Source organism: Procambarus clarkii, chromosome 88, assembly GCF_040958095.1.
Source record: "Procambarus clarkii isolate CNS0578487 chromosome 88, FALCON_Pclarkii_2.0, whole genome shotgun sequence".
NCBI classification, from domain to species: Eukaryota; Metazoa; Arthropoda; class Malacostraca; order Decapoda; family Cambaridae; genus Procambarus; species Procambarus clarkii.
This window is the reverse complement of record NC_091237.1, coordinates 16,924,641-16,943,291: the sequence shown is the minus strand read 5'-3', so window position 1 is coordinate 16,943,291 and position 18,651 is coordinate 16,924,641. Positions and strand designations below refer to the sequence as shown.

At 39.5% G+C, this 18,651-nt stretch overlaps 1 protein-coding gene across 11 annotated transcripts in view; it reads right to left on the bottom strand.

Annotated features, from left to right (window-relative positions):
* Positions 1–18,651, bottom strand: part of LOC123745834 (zinc finger and BTB domain-containing protein 7A) — a 72,164-nt gene extending 53,513 nt beyond the window's left edge. For 2 of the 11 annotated variants that reach the window (XR_011225717.1, XM_045726880.2), the window contains exons 1-5: positions 17,777–18,076; positions 14,310–14,415; positions 9,908–10,528; positions 7,310–7,567; positions 4,566–4,679 (exon numbers count right to left, since the gene is read on the bottom strand). Coding sequence is in view for 10 of the 11 variants with exons in the window: in XM_045726880.2 (XP_045582836.1) it covers positions 4,566–4,679; positions 7,310–7,567; positions 9,908–10,528; positions 14,310–14,390 (1,074 nt within the window). In the remaining variant the exon portion in view is untranslated. Of the gene's footprint in view, positions 1–4,565; positions 4,680–7,309; positions 7,568–9,907; positions 10,529–14,309; positions 14,416–17,457; positions 17,716–17,776; positions 18,085–18,417 lie in introns of those variants that run through there. The other 9 variants (XM_045726878.2, XM_045726879.2, XM_045726874.2 and 6 more) reach the window with 9 other exon arrangements.

The following is an 18,651-nucleotide window of genomic DNA, read 5'->3' as shown; positions in this document are numbered from 1 at the left end:
CTGAAACCCTCAGACGTTTCGGAGCTGGCAGAATGGGAAGAGCGAGGCGAACCATGCCCACTGGGGAAGGACCTGAAGGTGCGGATGGAGCCAAGGTCGAAGCGACCAACACCCCCAGGTCCGGGTCCCTAAAACCAAAATGGGGCAGCACAGGGGAATTCGAGCGAGCAACCAATCTAGCATATTGCAACAACAAAACCTACCATGCAATGCAGATGCCGCCTGACCCCCTAAGAATTTCTGAAGAACGGGTAAGTCAGAGTACGAGCTGGGAACACGTTTCTTAAGACTCCGGGTCGAAAGTGTCACCAACCCAACAGGCAGCATGATGGAGGCAAAACAGGTGAGTGTCACCCTGAGACAAGGACAATGCACAATCTCCAAACTCGCTCAAGATGAGATGGGACTCGGAAGACACATCCATAGGTCTGCCAAGCCCCGATGGGGTTTTCCAGGGTCTGGACAAGCGGCGTGGCGGTGGTGGTTAATGTTTGCTTGTTTGCTTATTTTCATTGTTTCTTTTGGGGAGTTCTATTTCTCTGTTCTTGAGTTTTTTGCAATTTCCTACTATGTGGGGTTTCTTTTAAGATGCCTACTTTTCTGGGTGCCTAACCCCGGTTGATGGCAGACAGGGAATACCCCCAAATACAATGGGGTTTCCTTAGGCCATTGCTCCCTGCACCTCTCTGAGAGGGCCAAGCTCTAGCTCATGGTCCCCGGTAGGCAGAACTCCATTTAACATTGGAGTCAATCATTGACAATGATTAGCCCCAGACTAATATAGCGCATATCAGTCCTATAGCTCCAGGGTGCCGAAGGGGCTCCCCACAAAAATAGTGCAGTGCTAAACAAAGCATCAAAACAGTATACAGGAAGAAACACATAATGGCTAATGGCATAAACAATATGCTGCATGAAAGCAAATTTTAATCATTTTTCACGACTGACTTGTGAAACATGAATTTGTGTATCCCATCTTCACTGTGCTAAAGATCTTATGGGAAAAATAGGATACGTCTAGGACCAAGAACCTTATCACACACACACACACACATATTTATGTAATAATATAATTAACTACATAATGTAATTTATGTAGTACTTTGTTGGGCAATTTGATGAATTGAGGCACAAGCATGATGCACTACGAGCATCTGATATCTACACCCTTGTAGTAAACAATGGATTAACTTCATTTCCCCTAATGTTGAAATAGAACTATGGATTTACTTGTTTAATAATAACTAATACGACTGAAGATAGGAGCTAATCCAAGATGAATCATCTAAAGAATATTCACAGATCGACACTGGCACAAGAATTACTAAACATAATTGATCTCGTGGCAATTGAAAACAATCTTCTCGATAACTTACACTTTACTGATGCTTTGAAGATATTTGCTTCCAAGAAATTACGCAAATCAAACGTTTTAATTTGAATTATTGTAAGCATTGTAAAAATAAATTAAGATTTTCATTAATTTTGTTTTCTTTTTAAAAATATTACCAACCCCAGAACCTACAAAATCTTAATCCATCCCTGGTCCCTAGCACAATAAATGCAGACAGCATTGTGTTGGGAGTAACTACTAATGGAAAGGAAAAATAATGTAAGGGTTAATGAACAGAAGAATATGGAAACATAATATCAATGGTAGTGGCGAACAAAACTGTACCTCAGACAACACAGGAGGATTATTTTTTTTTTTTTTAAATATGCATAATGAAAACTCTAACATTACTGAAGGAAAATGAAGACATGAAAAGAAAGATAACTTTCTCAGAAGAAAGCATTTTCATAGGGAAGAAAACTGTCACCAGTTTGATGAGTACTCTAGTGAAACAGAAGGGTCAAATTACGGAATTATTAAAGGAAAACCAGACTTGTTAAGTGAAATAGATTGAACTTGAAAAAGAAAAACAAAAGTTGGAGTAATATGTAATAGAGGTAAGAGCAAATCTCCAAGCTAGCCACTGTGTTGAATTAGGCAAGGACATATTAGGAGAAAATTGGGGAACAACACAGATAGAGGGTTAACCCTAACTTAAGGGTTAGAAAAGTGTAAGGAAGACATGAAAGGAACCTATACACAAGTAGTCAATCGAACAGGTGTGTAAGAAAATCAAGGCCAGAAATAAACAGTGAGGAACAAACAAGACAAGTAATGAGAAAAGAACTGGTATCCAAAAGTAAATTAATACAAAGAACAGTGGATAGAAGTGTATAATAATATATTTGGGTGTAAGGAAAATGAGATTGCATCTACCCAGTGGGCACTGTTGGTTGAAAGTGACCGACGTTAAATATTGCTTAGTATATATAACGTCACTTGCTTTCAATCAACGGTGCCCACTAGTGATAGCGGATAAAGAGAGATAGAAATGGATAAGAAGATAGATAGATAGACAGTAAATAAAAGTGTGAGAAGATAGAAGATAGAAGTAGTTTCAAAGCGTTATGCAACAAAGAGTACTGTGAAGACAGGACACCAAGAGGCTTACAGGCTTTCATCCTGTAGTTACATCATGTACCTACTACACTAAGGTAATTACTAGAAAGATGCCAAGTCCATCAACAAAATGAGGTTCGAACTCTGCAGGAGGTATCAAAACAAATCTGTACAAGCCACCGATGGCAAAATGCAAGAAGACAGAAACTCCCAGAAATAGGCCGGTTCTGAGGCGCCGAATGCCAAATGGAATTGAATCCAAGGGAGAGCTATTGTGCAATCCTACTCACACATAGAAGGGGGGATAGGATAAATATTTCCCTAAAAGGAACCAAGGTCCAAGAAGGGATGAAGGGCACCCAAGGGCCCTCCTTAACTTCCCCCTTCCCCATCTCCACAGTCCCAGAAGCTTGTCATGGAGATTCTGGGACAGAGCCATAGTTCTTGCCCAATGCCCGAGATAGAAAGATAGCCTAGTAAGAAGGTTTGGAGTGAGGGAAGTGGTTTAATGTGGCAAAAGTGAAAGTGGCAAAAACTTCAAAACCCCAGCGGGAGTAGATGGCTCAATTACCTATGGCATTGAAGTGGATCGCTCCCTCCCCCCAAGAAGACAAAGCTACACCCCAAGTTAAACCCTACTTTGACCCCATTACCTTAACACACTTCAAAGCCAGACCCAGGGGACTAAGACCAGATGAAAGGCAAACTACACCTGTAGGGAAAGGAAGAGGTGGTGCAGTCTTACACTAAGTGGAGGCCACCAACACCTCAAATTCTGGGTTCCTAAGCACAATGGAGGGCCAACTCCAGGGCATCCAAATGAGCACAAGGCTGTGAATGCTGAACACAAGCAAACCAACCCCATAAAGCAGCTGCTGCCTGGTAAGTTTCTGAACTTGAAAATGGTTCAGTATGAACTGAGGCACAGTAAAAGAATACATGACAGGACTCGGGGTTGTAGATATCACTGACCTAACAGGCTGAATGGTAGAGATAGAAAGAATTATCAATGTCCAGTAGCATGGACAATGAGCACCCATTAAGCTTACAAATAGTGTGCCTGGGTTCAACGAGCTGATCCATTATGACCGAAATCAGAGACCAACAGGAAAATTGGTAGGGCCTGAGAGCAACTAGCAATAGAAAATAATTTGATACTTAGTGAGGATACGTTCCAGTTACTAAGCTATGGAAAAAACTATATCAAAACAGAAACAACAAACAATACAACCTTTTCGAAAAAACAAACATGGAATACCAATTTACATGCCCCAATGAAGAATGTCACCTTCGATCTACTTATATTGGTATGACCAACAATAAGATTTTGAGAAGACTGACCAACCATCTATAATCTGGTGCCCATAGAAACCATATGCAAAGTGTACATAACGCAACATTCACTAGGAACATACTAGTAGATAATACGACAATCCAGGAAGCTATACTCATAAGAAAAAAAAAGACACTTAAATATACAGAACAATGAGTTCACTACCAGCCAAAACTCAGATCCTGATCTCACCAAGCATCATTGGATAAAGATGACAACTCTACCGAGTTCTCCCCGCCCCACTGAGAGTACCAGAGTATCACACAACACCTTACCCAATCTTTGATTGGCCCTTTTCCCTTATTCCTTTATTATTTCCCCTATTCCTTACCCTATGTCTGGCCCCTTTATTCTTTTAACTTTTCACCTCACCCCAAACAATATCCCCCCTTTCCACATGTGCATTTAACCCAAAATTGCACCTTACGCATTCATTCTTTACCTGAAGATGTTCCAGAGTGGTCAGATTTAACCATTAACTATATTTTATAATATTATTTATTTATATACATATACATATATATATAATATATATATATATATATATATATATATATATATATATATATATATATACATATATATATATATATATATATATATATATATATATATATAACCAAAATTGTATAAATATATAACATTAACTTTCCTGATGTTCCAATATTCAAGAAATCACATCAATACAAACTACAATGAAGAAAACTTACCTTTTACTAGAAACTGACAAAGAAACAATGTCAATCCGACATGTGCAACAAACATGGAAAGAACACTCACCAAGGGGTAGAGAGGCTGAGAGTCCATGTGGCCAGTAAGAGATGCCTCTTGGTTTACATCACTGCTGAACCCCTGGCCTGCTGTACCTTCACCAACTTCACTCAAGTTCTGCCACTGAAACAGATAAGCAAAATAAATAAAATAAATAAATAAATAAATAAATAAATAAATAAATATTATATATATATATATAATATATATATATATATATATATATATATATATATATATATATATATATATATATATATATATATATATATGTCGTACCTAGTAGCCAGAACGTCCTTCTCAGCCTACTATGCAAGGCCCAATTTGCCTAATAAGCCAAGTTTTCATGAATTAATTGTTTTTCGGCAACCTAACCTACCTAACCTAACCTAACCTAACTTTTTAGGCTACCTAACCTAACCTATAAAGATAGGTTAGGTTAGATTAGGTAGGGTTGGTTAGGTTCGGTCATATATCTACGTTAATTTTAACTACAATAAAAAAAAATTGACCTCATACATAATGAAATGGGTAGCTTTATCATTTCATAAGAAAAAAATTAGAGAAAATATATTAATTCAGGAAAACTTGGCTTATTAGGCAAATCGGGCCTTGCATAGTTGGCCGAAAAGTGCGTTCTGGCTACTAGGTACGACATTATATATATATATATATATATATATATATATATATATATATATATATATATATATATATATATATATATATATATATATATATATATATTATATATATATATATATATAATATATATATATATATATTTACTTATTTATATTTTGGTATATACTGGCAGCAGATTTTCTTTTAAACATGTCTCATTGAATATGACTGCATATTCTATATTTACTATCTTCTGGTTTATACAAAACCTACCAACATAGGATTATGCCTGAACGGTAAGAGTGAGTGCTTCCAAAGATACAAAACCAGTGTTCTCAATGCTTATATTCGTCGAGCGCTTACACACTGCTCCGAATGGAGCAATGTAAGTAGAAAGTTTGAAAGAATAACTCGAGTATTGGTAAACAATGGATATGACAACACGGAAATAAACACTACTATAAGAAGACACCTGGACCGATGGTACAATCCTGAACCTAGAACAGAAACCACAATACCTCCAATAAAATTATATTAAAAATCAACTATGCACAGTGAACATAAAAAAGAAGAAAGAATAATGAAGGAAATAATTCATAGAGGAGTAAAAAGCACTATTCCTAACCAAAACATAGACCTTATCATATTCTATAAAACAAAGAAGACTACCGACCTCCTTATTAAAAACAGCCTGAAGCCGACGGAGAACCCTTTACAGCAGTCAAGCGTTGTATACATGTATACTTGCCCCCATGAAGGATGTAACCTTCAATCTAAGTACAGTACATAGGTATGACATCGACCAAGCTGACGAGGCGTTTGACCCGTCATCTTCAATCCAGTGCCCCTAGGAATCACATGAGACCAGCCAATGACATCACCCTAACAAGAGAAATGCTGAATAAAAACACTTGCATAATGGACAAAACCCAAGATGTAAGAAGATTACAAATTCTTGAAGCAATCCACATAAAAATAGAACAACCTACCATGAATACCCATATCACAGAACTATTTACTTTACCCACCATGAGAGTAAGAGCAAGACCGGAACACAACGATGCCAACACAGAAGACACTGCTCAACATAATTGGCCTATTACACCAGATTAATCTTTGTATGTGCTTCATCCCCTATTATCCCCTTGCCTTTTCCTTTATTCTACTGGTTTTCTCACCTGCCCCCATACTTGTATAAATCTAACGGGATCTGTAATTTCTTATCACTTGAGAATGAACCATATAGGTTCGAAACGTTGTGCAATTGTATAATAAGTGTAATACATTCTAAAGTAATTCACTTTAATCTTCACCTTGAAAAACAAACATGACTTTTGGAGAACTCCTCTTTCAACTAAACCCTGATGCAAGAATAATAGTTAGAGGAATAGTAGCCCTAAACCAGAAGATAGTAAATACAGACTATGCGGTCATACATACATATTATACTATATATATTGCAAGGCATGATCAAAGAGCCAAAGTTCATCCCCTGAAAACACAATTAGATGAGTAAAGTCATGAATAACCAGCACTTATCTAAAAAATCAAGGCCCTACGGCTCTACCTGTTCCTGGGGTAGGAAGAGGAACATGACGGTGAACATGTTTAATGTAAGTGCCATGCAATACAACAGGGTTTAAGATTGTTGGCTCGAGGAGGAAGATACTTTGTGGTATGTAGGTACTGTATAACTAAAATGAGAAATGTTTCACCACCGAGTGTTTTGTGAATCTCGACACTTCACTATCCTATTTTCTATGGTTTGTTTACCTTGCTGTAGTCTGTTTTAACTAGCACTCCTTTCTGGTGGCTTTTTCTTGGTTAGGGTGACCTACAATCCCCTGCTCATTGCTCCTCTTTAGAGGAGGGCTAAGTTTTGGCCTCTAGTTCCTGGTAGGCATGTGTGTGTGTGTGTCTTACAAGGACCTGACATGGATTAAATTGGGTGGAACCTACCAGGCAGCAAGAACCAAAGAGCCACCATTAGAAGGCATTAGAACAGTGGTAAAATTGACGACTACTAATGTCCATATTTTGGGACAATGTAATGAGCACATGGTAAACTTTACGAAGGAAATGCATGTGTACTTTACAAAAGATTTCAGTACAGTATTCTAAATACACACCCCTTGCAGTAGTAAAGGTCCTGGTTGAATTTCTGAACTTGCTTCAGACGGCTGGAACTGACGTTGGAGAAAAGATTGATTGTGACATGGCTGCTCATATTTAGAATGTACAGCTAAATTTGAATAATCATCTTCTGCTTCATTATCATCACCCACATCTGACCCAAGAGTGCTATAGTCAAACTCTGTGGTTGTCACTCCAATACAATTTTCTTCATCCACCATTTCTTCTTTAACCATAGTTTCATCCAGCATTGCCTGACAGGAATACAAAAATAGAAACCTAAATTTAAACAAACCCGTTTATAAATGTACAGTATATGTTAAAACCACCAAGAAACACACAAGGCATATGACCCAAAAACAGAGAATTACTGTGCATTCATACCAATTTTAACATCACCGTTCAGTACTCATTTATTGTGCTGTATGCTGACCAACCTCCACAAATGGTCAGAAGACTAGCAAGTGCTTTTTAATATCGACGAATGCAAGACCTTGCATGTGGAACATAGCAACCCCTGCTGCAACTACCAAGTCTACTACGAGGCTTTAGATAACACGGAAACATGTTCACATGGATTCAGGGAGGGTAAATCTTGCCTTACAGGCTTTATAGAATTCTACGATCAGGTGACACAGATTAAGCAAGAAAAAGAGGGCTGGGCGGACTGCATTTTCTTGGATTGTCGGAAAGCCTTTGACACAGTACCGCATAAGACGCTGGTACATAAGCTGGAGAGACAGGCAGGTGTAGCTGGTAAGGTGCTCCAGTGGATAAGGGAGTATCTAAGCAATAGGAAGCAGAGAGTTACGGTGAGGGGTGAGACCTCCGATTGGCGTGAAGTCACCAGTGGAGTCCCATAGGGCTCTGTACTCGGTCCTATCTTGTTTCTGATATATGTAAATGATCTCCCGGAGGGTATCGATTCATTTCTCTCAATGTTTGCGGACGATGCTAAAATTATGAGAAGGATTAAAACAGAAGAGGACTGTTTGAGGCTTCAAGAAGACCTAGACAAGCTGAAGGAATGGTCGAACAAATGGTTGTTAGAGTTTAACACAACCAAATGTAATGTAATGAAGATAGGTGTAGGGAGCAGGAGGCCAGATACAAGGTATCATCTGGGAGAGGAAATTCTTCAGGAGTCAGAGAAGGAAAAAGACTTGGGGGTTGATATCACGCCAGACCTGTCTCCTGCAGCACATATCAAGTGGATAACATCAGCGGCATATGCCAGGCTGGCCAACATACGAACGGCATTCAGAAATTTGTGTAAAGAATCATTCAGAACTTTGTATACCACATATGTCAGGCCAATCCTGGAGTATGCAGCCCCAGCATGGAGTCCATATCTAGTCAAGGATAAGACTAAACTGGAAAAGGTTCAAAGGTTTGCCACCAGACTAGTACCCGAGCTGAGAGGTATGAGCTACGAGGAGAGACTACGGGAATTAAACCTCACTTCGCTGGAAGACAGAAGAGTTAGGGGGGACATGATCACCACATTTAAGATTCTGAAGGGAATTGATAGGGTAGATAAAGACAGTCTATTTAACACAAGGCGAACACGCACAAGGGGACACAGGTGGAAACTGAGTGCCCAAATGAGCCACAGAGATATTAGAAAGAACTTTTTTAGTGTCAGAGTGGTTGACAAATGGAATGCATTAGGGGGTGATGTGGTGGAGGCTGACTCCATACACAGTTTCAAGTGTAGATATGACAGAGCCCGATAGGCTCAGGAATCTGTACACCTGTTGATTGACGGTTGAGAGGCAGGACCAAAAAGCCAGAGCTCAACCCCCGCAAACACAACTAGGTGAGTACAACTAGGTGAGTAGGTGAGTACCCTTGCAAAGAACACATCTCACACTGACAAGAGCAATTTATCTGTACTAATGATCATTTGGGTTGTTTGACCCACCCAATCTGTTTTTATAGAGACGAGGGTTGTTTTGTGACTTCGACTTTCTAGCAGCTCTGGGGAGTAGAAGAGCAAACTCAGAAGAAAACGTGAATAGCAAAAGCTGGGTGTTCTCTGTCACTGTGGCACAGAAATAATCGTTATAAAAATTTTTATTTTTGGATCAGACGATGAAATGCTGCATCATTGAATCAGGAAGCAAAACTTGCAGACAATGCAATACAGCATCACAAGATTATGAAAGTGTTAATAGGACTTACATTCTACAGTACTGTATTAGATATTTGCTCTATTGTTTCTAATATTTGTACCCCTCTTTTCCAACAATTTTTATCTTTCCAGGTGACTCCCCACTCCATAAATGTAATAAATGAGGTAATGAAGATAGTCATGATGACATGAGATTTAAACTCTATATGCATGCATGACTACCTAAAACAGGAGCTAAAACATTACTTGGTTGCCATGTTCTGATATGCATATTTAACTATTCTCAAGTTGCTGTTTCTCTAAAGCATATAATCCAATGAAATAGATAAGAAATATTTTTTATTGTGTTTTAAGCCTCCAATTAGCAAGGCATACAACCATAGACAAATTTAATTGAAAAAAAATAACTGCGCTGAAATCAATTTTGAACATGGAAACTATAGGAATTATCAATACATACCTCATCATTTGATGTGGGACACACTTGTGAAGAGGTTTTATTTTCCCCTCGATTTTCTGCTGGACTAACAGACGTATTGTCCTTATTTGAGCGAACTTGGCAAATTTCTATATTTTCAAGAGTATGTTCTTCTTCTTGGAATGAATTTTGATTTACTGTCTCTGACTCAACTGAAGCATCTGTCCTGTCTTGCTGGTCACCATCTCCATAATCCGGAGAAAATGGAGATGTTACCTCAATACTTTGTGATTCTTCCTTACAATAGTCATGTCGTTTATGTCGCTTTGGATGCGGACTATTACTACTATCTGTCATGCTTCGCACTTTTCTGTTGCTAAATGCAACTTCATCAGGAACAGCTAGCCCCTTAATTTGCAGAAGTTCTGCAGCTTTAATCAGCTGAGCTAGATCAGACTGAGCCACACTAACTATGCCAGCATACATGTAGCTTAAGAGAGCTTCCATATCTTTACATTTGACATCTTTCAGGACAATGATGGGATGCTTGCATGGAGTACATTCAAACATTTTCAAGAAGTAATCACTACAGGTTGAGAGCACCAGCTTGTGTACTGGGTAGAATTTTCCCTCACATGCTACAGTCACATCTGTGTATCTCTCCTAAAAAAAAAAAAATAAATAAATATGATAGAAAAAATATTTCTCCTTCTTTTAACTGTAAATCATATCCCCTAAATGTTTAACAAGTCCTACTGATGGAGCCCTAATAACAGAATGTCTAAGATATATTTTAGTAAAATATGTATGGAAATGTTATGCAACATGCTTCGTCATTAGCGTATTGCGTAACTGGATAAACAGGCTTATTATTAAGTCAAGTAAAATTAACATGAACATTATAACCAACCTTGAAATTATTTTGTCATTATTATTATTCCATTTTTACTATGTGAAGAGGAGGGATGGGATTTACCCATAAAATACAGGAGAGCAATACTGTATAGTGAAGGTCAAAAATAAATAAAAATGCCATAACATTAACCACATAAAACATCTTCCATACTTGACACCTTCACAGAAATCCTGCACCACCATGTTCCAACTATCATCTAAAACAAAATTTCCCCCTACTTCACACACTAGGTTAAAAAAAAAAAAGCATTGAATATAATGAAACGCCATTTTCTGGGTGAGCCCCGGAGGCTCCCTGGAGCTATCCGACTGATATGTGATATATTATTCTGGGACATCAGTCAATTGGAGTTCAGCCTACCGGCGACCACAAGCCAGAACCTGGTCCCCTCAGAGAAGCAAAGGACGCAATGGCCTATGGAAACCCCCATCTACTTGGGGACATTCTATGTCTGCCATCGCCCTGGGTTAGCACCTAGAAAGGTAAGCAAAATAAAACAGACCACATATGTCTGAACTCCCCCAACCTAAAGGAACAAGCAAACGTCATACACCGCCGACGCACCGCTTGTCTGCGCAGCCCTCCTCTCCCCGGGAGGTGAAGGAGGAAGCCCCGGACCCCCCTTACCGGCTACTCACTCCTCCACTTCGGAGGCTGAGCATCAAAACAACAAGAAAACCGCCGACCGGAGGGAGGAAGGTTTTCCTCCAGGGAGGAGCATTCACGACTCGCCCAGAAAATGGTGTTTCGTTACATTCAACGCTGGTTTTCTTTGGGGAGCCTCTCCGGCTCAGTCCCCATGTTTTGCTATGGGTGGGTGACAATCCATCCATAACAAAGTTAGCACCCTACATTCCCGGGTGTTGACCCCGGTCGATGGCAGACATGGAATACATACCCCTAATTACACGGGGAAAATGCCCCCATAGGCCATTGCTCTCTTTGCCTCTCTGAGGGGGACCCAGGTTCTGGCTCGTGGTCCCCAGTAGGCTGAACTCTAATTGACTGATGCCCTAAACTAATATATCGCATATCAATCAAATAGCTCCAAGGAGCCAGAGGGGCTCCCCACAGAAAAGTCAAACATTCATACCCTTTTAATAAACTGCAACTACTCAGCCTTGTTCAATGCCATTTTTTCTGTGCTGTTTCCATTTCATCCAATCTTCCTCACACACTTGTCATAAATGTCCCATTCTCTAAGCCTTCCTCTGCTATTTTTAAATTCACTCAAAACACATTTAAAACTATCATTCATTCAATCAACAAGAAATAATATCTTGACATAATCTTTTCTTTTTTCATCCTACATGGCTTTGATTATGTCAGCCACTTTCATTCCCTAGTTTAACTTGCATAAGTTCCCCTTTTGTTAATCACACACACCAAAAATTTAACGAATTAATAGCTTCAGGCACTAAACAATTCATCCCAATCTTACACAATTTACTTATACAGTATCACTTCCATCACTACTTTACTATTGTCCATATTCACTTATAGCAGTTTACTCTCACGCCCACCAGTACCCCATATCCAAATTTCATGAGGTGGGAGGCATGAGGCACTGGCATGAAGAAAATAAGTGACAAATTAACACATATTACAGATACAATCATCCATTCACCACATCACACACACTATATAGTATCACTAAGATAAGCACCACAATCCAGCAACTGATCCCCAGTAGCATCCCACACCTTCATGAGATGAAGTGAACAATGCACCATGCGAGTTATCATAAAATGGTACAAATTCACTTTGCTCCAGCCTTAAAACCTGTTTACACTCTGCCTAATAGTATACCATATCCAATACAATGTTCACATTCAATCCTGCTTCATCACATAATCACTCTTCTTCCTGGTCATCCTCTTCTCATCCTACCTTCAAACCTGCCCAAATACATTCTTAACCAATGTATTTTAATTTTTCAATGTGACCAAAATACCTCAATGCACTCTCCTGTCTTGTGATTTACTGACTCTAGCACATAATCTTACATCAGTGACATTTCCATTCTTTATTGTATATATATTTTTCTAACATCACCATTTCAACCTCAAGCCCTAACCTCATCTAGAGGGTCTGAAAGAAGTCACATGGGAAGAGCAAACCTCCCAGGACTCAGATTTGAAGGTGTCACCAACCCAATAGGCAGCATGGCAGACACAGAAGGAATGAACGTTGCGACATGGCATGGAAGACGAGCCACCCTCAAACTTGCACGAAGCGAGAGCAAGTTCAGGGGGAAATATCTATAGAACCATGGAACCCACAGGGGATTTTCAGGGCCTTAAGGGTAAACCAAGCAGGACACCCAAGCACTGAGGATGCTACACCAGATCTAAAAGTAAATCCAAAACAGCCTGGGGTTAGAAAGCAGTAAAGGCCAACCTCGGTGCGCTCGAGGCAAACCTGTGAACCACCATTATGCTCTGCCAGCCAAAGTCCAATCTGACTAAGGTTAAGACAGGAAAGCCACAAGACTCCTACTCACCCTGGACAAGGAGGACCTCTATGGATGCAACTTTCAAACACTCCCGAGAAGATAACTTCGCTTTGGCATTCTCGCTTTGGCATTCTAGTCCCAATCACTACCTACCTGTTTGGTCCCAAGCAGGACAATACCTTTGAAGGAAAATCAAACACTAATTAGCTGAGCACAGCAGATCACTGGCCTTGGCAGGGAAGGTACAGGCTGGATGATATAAGGTCAGTGACTGGAGTGGGTAATGGGCCAATATCCTGGGGTGAACTGGGCTGCTATTTGGTGGTGGTTGAGTGAGTTGTTGCAAGATACATTTATTAGTTACAGCCAGGGTTGTTCACTAGTTACCATCATTTGCCATGTTTCTTAATTTCATTAATTTCTTAAGATAAGTGGTTTATTTTGTTTCACCTGTGACTTTGTGTGGATTTCTCAGTGTTGGGTCAATCTTTTAACCACATGATCCTCTCATCCTCTGTTAATGAGGGCTAGATTCTAGTCCTGGTTCTCAGTAAGTCTATGCAAGTCTCAGGGGCTTGGTAAGTGTTGGAAGCTTCTATAGTGTTAGTACCTAAGCTCAGGGGATCTCCTGAAGGGGCTAGCCCAGAAAAAAATGTTCTTATCATATTTGAAACAAGCACCCATACAGTTAAAATAGAACATTTTAATTTTTACTCCAACTATTTCCCTTTAAACACCCTTCTAGTTTTAATGTTATTGGAAAAAAAAAATATATATATATATATATGTATGTATGTATGTATGTATGTATGTATGTATGTATGTATGTATGTATGTATGTATGTATGTATGTATGTATGTAAAGTTTCTGGTAATTATGTGATGTCATTCTATCCACTGGAAGTTGTAGTAGAGGTTTTAGAGGTGTTAGAAGCTGGATTCTAATTATCTTACTCCATACAATACAGAACTATTATCAATTGAATATAGCACACATACACACACACACACATTAAAACGTTATAAGTATTTGTGTATCTACACGGGGACAGACAACAAAAAAAGCAACTCACCACTTCTCGTAATGCAGATAGCATTTGGCAGAAAGTTGAACTATGATTGTTCCAAGATAAAGAAAGCATTCCTTCTGCCATCTTGGCCAATCACGTGACTTCACCACTGAAAGTAAGAAATTTGCAAAATAAAATTTACATAAACTTTAATTGACTACATAAATTTAACTACTACTGATACTGGACTGCAGTAATCGTGGTCTCCTATACCAGATAAATCTCACAATGCAAACAATATTGTCGACATAAAATACAGTACTGTATAGGCCAATATAAATAAAACTTTGAAATGCCTACCATAATTTAACTTAGCCTAACAAAGCCTGAATACAGTGCATTAACCCAAAACAAAATGAAAGGGAAGCTAAGAGGAGAGCACTCTGTTTTGCACTATGATTACTGCTCACTGCACAATGAATTATTTGCACTGTTAAATTTTTTTTTGTAGGAACTCTAATAAAATGTGCCTTAAAATACAAATAAATTTAATAATAATTATCCTGGTGGCTTGAGATTTATCTTCGCCAATATCTGATGTTACTGTCCCTGCTACAATACTCTCGTAAATTATCTTGTGATGATGTGTTCACAGATGACCTCCCACACACACACACACACACACCAGACAACCTCCCACACACAGCTTAAAGTCCCAGATATTGTCGCATTATCACACACAAAACTTGGAGATATATTAAATGAAGTCATATTCCCAAGGGGGTATTCGGTTTGGAGACGTGACAGGAAAACTATGAAGGGAGGAGTGGCTGTGCTGGTGAAAGAACACTGAAGGCAAGAGAGTTAATATTTGAAAACCCTCGAGATATTGACATAATGGCATTGCAGGTCTGGAATCAGGATAAGCTCATAATATTAAATGTCTACAACCCATCAGCAAGCAACACATGGACAAAGGAAGAACTGGATGACAAACGAGAGGGCCTCATAATGGTCATGAGAGATATTATTGTACAAGCAGATAAAGATAAATCATGACTTTTAATACTGGGAGACTTCAACTTTAAAGCAATAGACTGGGAGGCCTATGAGGCAAGAACGGAAGACTTTTGGACATGCAGATTTGTGGACCGCATTCTGGAGACATTCTTGTATCAACACATCAAGGAGGCCACAAGAATGAGGGAAGGAGATGTACCGTCAGTATTGGATCTACTATTCACCAGGAAAGAAGGAGGTATTTGACATCCAGTACCTTCCTCCCTTGGGAAAGTGATCACGTCCTGTTAGACATTAAATATGCTTTAAGATATCATCTAGAAGTAAATGGGGACATTGAAACAGTTGATAAACTCAATTTCAAGAGAGGTCACTATAGGGAACTTTGAAAACTTTTTAATAAGTGTAATTGGACAGACTTGCTGCTAGGCAGGGAAGTAAATGAAATGTATGCCAAATTTTGCAAAACATACGATGAAGGCACACAAACATTCATACCAAAACAGAGATGCAGGGCCAGAAAACAGGAAACAGGAATGGTTCAACAGAAATTGCAAGAGGACCAGAGACCAAAAGACACAAAAATGGAATCAATATAGGAAGAGGCTAAACCCCCCAAACATACCAGTGATACAAAGATGCGAGAAACAACTATACCGGAGTAAAGAGCGAGGCAATAAGAAATTTTGAAAAAGGGATAGCAGATAAATGTAAAACAGAACCGGGCCTATTCTACAAATTCATAAACAACAAATTGCAGGTAAAGGATAATATCCAGAGGTTGAATATGGGAAACAGATTCACAGAAAATGAAAAGGAAATGTGTGAAACGTTAAACGAAAAGTTCCAAAGTGTGTTTGAACAAAATGAAATCTTCAGAGAACCAGACACAATAAGAATTCCAGAGAACAACATAGAGCATATAGAGGTGTCTAAGAGATGAAATGGAAAATATGCTAGAGGAGCTAAGTAAAAACAAAATAGTTTGCCCAGATGAAGTTTCACCATGGTTTCTAAGAGAATGTGCACCTGAACTTAACATTCACTTCACCTGATCTTTCAGGCATCCCTGTGTACATGAGTCATAGCAGATGTGTGGAAAAAGGCTAACATAGTTCCAATCTACAAAAGTGGCAGCAAGGAAGACCTCCTCAATTATAGACCATATCATTGACATGTGTAATAGTAAAATTATTTGAAAAAACTAAAAACTAAATGGGTAGAACACCTGGAGAGAAATGATATAATATCAGACAGACAGTATGGTTTTCGATCTGAAAGATCCTGTGTATCGAATTTACTCAGTTTCTATGATTGAGCCTTAGAGATTTTACAGGAACGAGATGGTTGGGTTGACTGCATCTACCTGGCACATCAACAAATTGGAAAAGGTGCAAAGACATTCTACTAAGTGGCTCCCAGAACTGAAGGGCAAGAGCTACGAGGAGAGGTTAGAGGCATTAAATATGCCAAAACTAGAAGACAGAAGAAAAAGAGGTGATATGATCACTACGTACAAAATAGTAACAGGAATTGATAAAATCGATAGGGAAGATTTCCAGAGACCTGGAACTTCAAGAACAAGAGGTCATAGATTTAAACTAACTAAAAGATGTCGAAGAAATATAAGGAAATTCACTTTCGCAAACAGTAGTAAACGGTTGGAACAAGTTAAGTGAGAAGGTGGTGGAGGCCAAACCATCAGTAGCTTCAAAGCGTTAAATATTTTTTTTTAGATATATACAAGAGTTGCTTCATTCTTGTACAGCCACTAGTACCCGTAGCATTTCGGACAGGTCCCTGGAATACAATCCCCACTGCGAAGAATCATTGTTACAACCAAGTAGACATTTTACAGTCGAGTTAAACAGAGGCTACAGTTAAGGATTTGCGCCCAGTAAATCCTCCCCGGCCAGGATACGAACCCATAACAAAGCGCTCACGGAACGCCAGGCGAGTGTCTTACCACTGCACCACGGAGACTGGTAAGACTATGGATATGGAAACTGGATATGACAAAGAGTGCTTGGAAGACGGGCCACCACGAGCTTAGCTCTCATCCTGTAACTACACTTAGGTAATTACACACACACACACACCACAGTTAGTAACAGTTGATTGATTGACAGTTGAGAGGCAGGCCGAAAGAGCAGAGTTCAACCCCCGCCAGCACACCTAGGCGAATACACACCCAAACACTTGCTGATATATATCCAATCAATGTTTAAAACATGCATCATCAAGCTTGGCTTTAACACCTTGTTTTGCAATAAAAGATTCCTCTCAATACTGCAGGATTGGTGAAGCAAAACACCATTGCGGCTGTGGTTGGTGCTTCACGTCTTGTTACGAGGGAAACAGTGGTAGTTGTGTGTTAACGAGGCGGAGTGAGGCCGCCTAGAAGCTGCAGGCAACACTAGGCCGCTCACTATTCTGGCCGCTTCATCTCCCTACATTAATCAATCCTTTATTACGCCCACATATGTGGAGTATGTTGGGCCTGCCCTCACCTGCCGAGCGTATAAAGGTGCTGCCAATCCTGGCAACAGGTTATTAGGGTGATAATACGGAAGTTGGGGGTGGAAAACTGCCTCCAAAATGGGTGGCGGGAGGGTGTGGGCGGCGTCGGGCGGCCCAGCGGCGAGACTGCCACTCAAGCCGCCATCCCTTTAAAGCTTATGTTGTCCGCCATGTTCCTCCTCTCTGCATATGTTGTATTCATAAATGACATTAACCAATTCTATGATTGGATCACCCTGTAAAATTTGTTTCCACATTACCAGCTTCAGTTATGAGGTTAACTGGACAAATCTGAACAAATGTTAAGTGACCTCCAGGGAGATCACTCAAAGATCGCTTGCAAACGTTGACAGAGCTAATTTACCTTTACTCTCTCCAATATTTGTTAGTTATCTCTAACCCTTCTTCTGGTTATTCGCTATGTTCCATAAAAATACGAATTTTATATATTATTTAATTTTTCCTATATTTATAGACGAAAACGTCCATTGTCCAAACATACTACAACCCCCCAAAAATGTATGTAGCCTTTTCTCCACTTTACAGGACATCCCACATCATCCAATATTCAGCCGCCCCAAACAAACAACTCTACCATAGCCCCCGGGCTGCTCAAACGCAAGTTACTCACGCCCCTCCATAAACAGTCCGTCCTCATCAACAAAGGTTAAATGCCCCTAATCCAGCTGCGAAACCTGTTTATGAATGAAAACGGTCTACACTCAACTCACAACTGATGATGTCTGATCATTTCTCAATCAAGAGAACGGTGCTTCGCTGACGACCACTGTTCGAATTGCAATGCTGTAAATGCGAGCCCCTCATAAACAAAGGCCAAAGTCCATTCCATGCATGCACCATACCC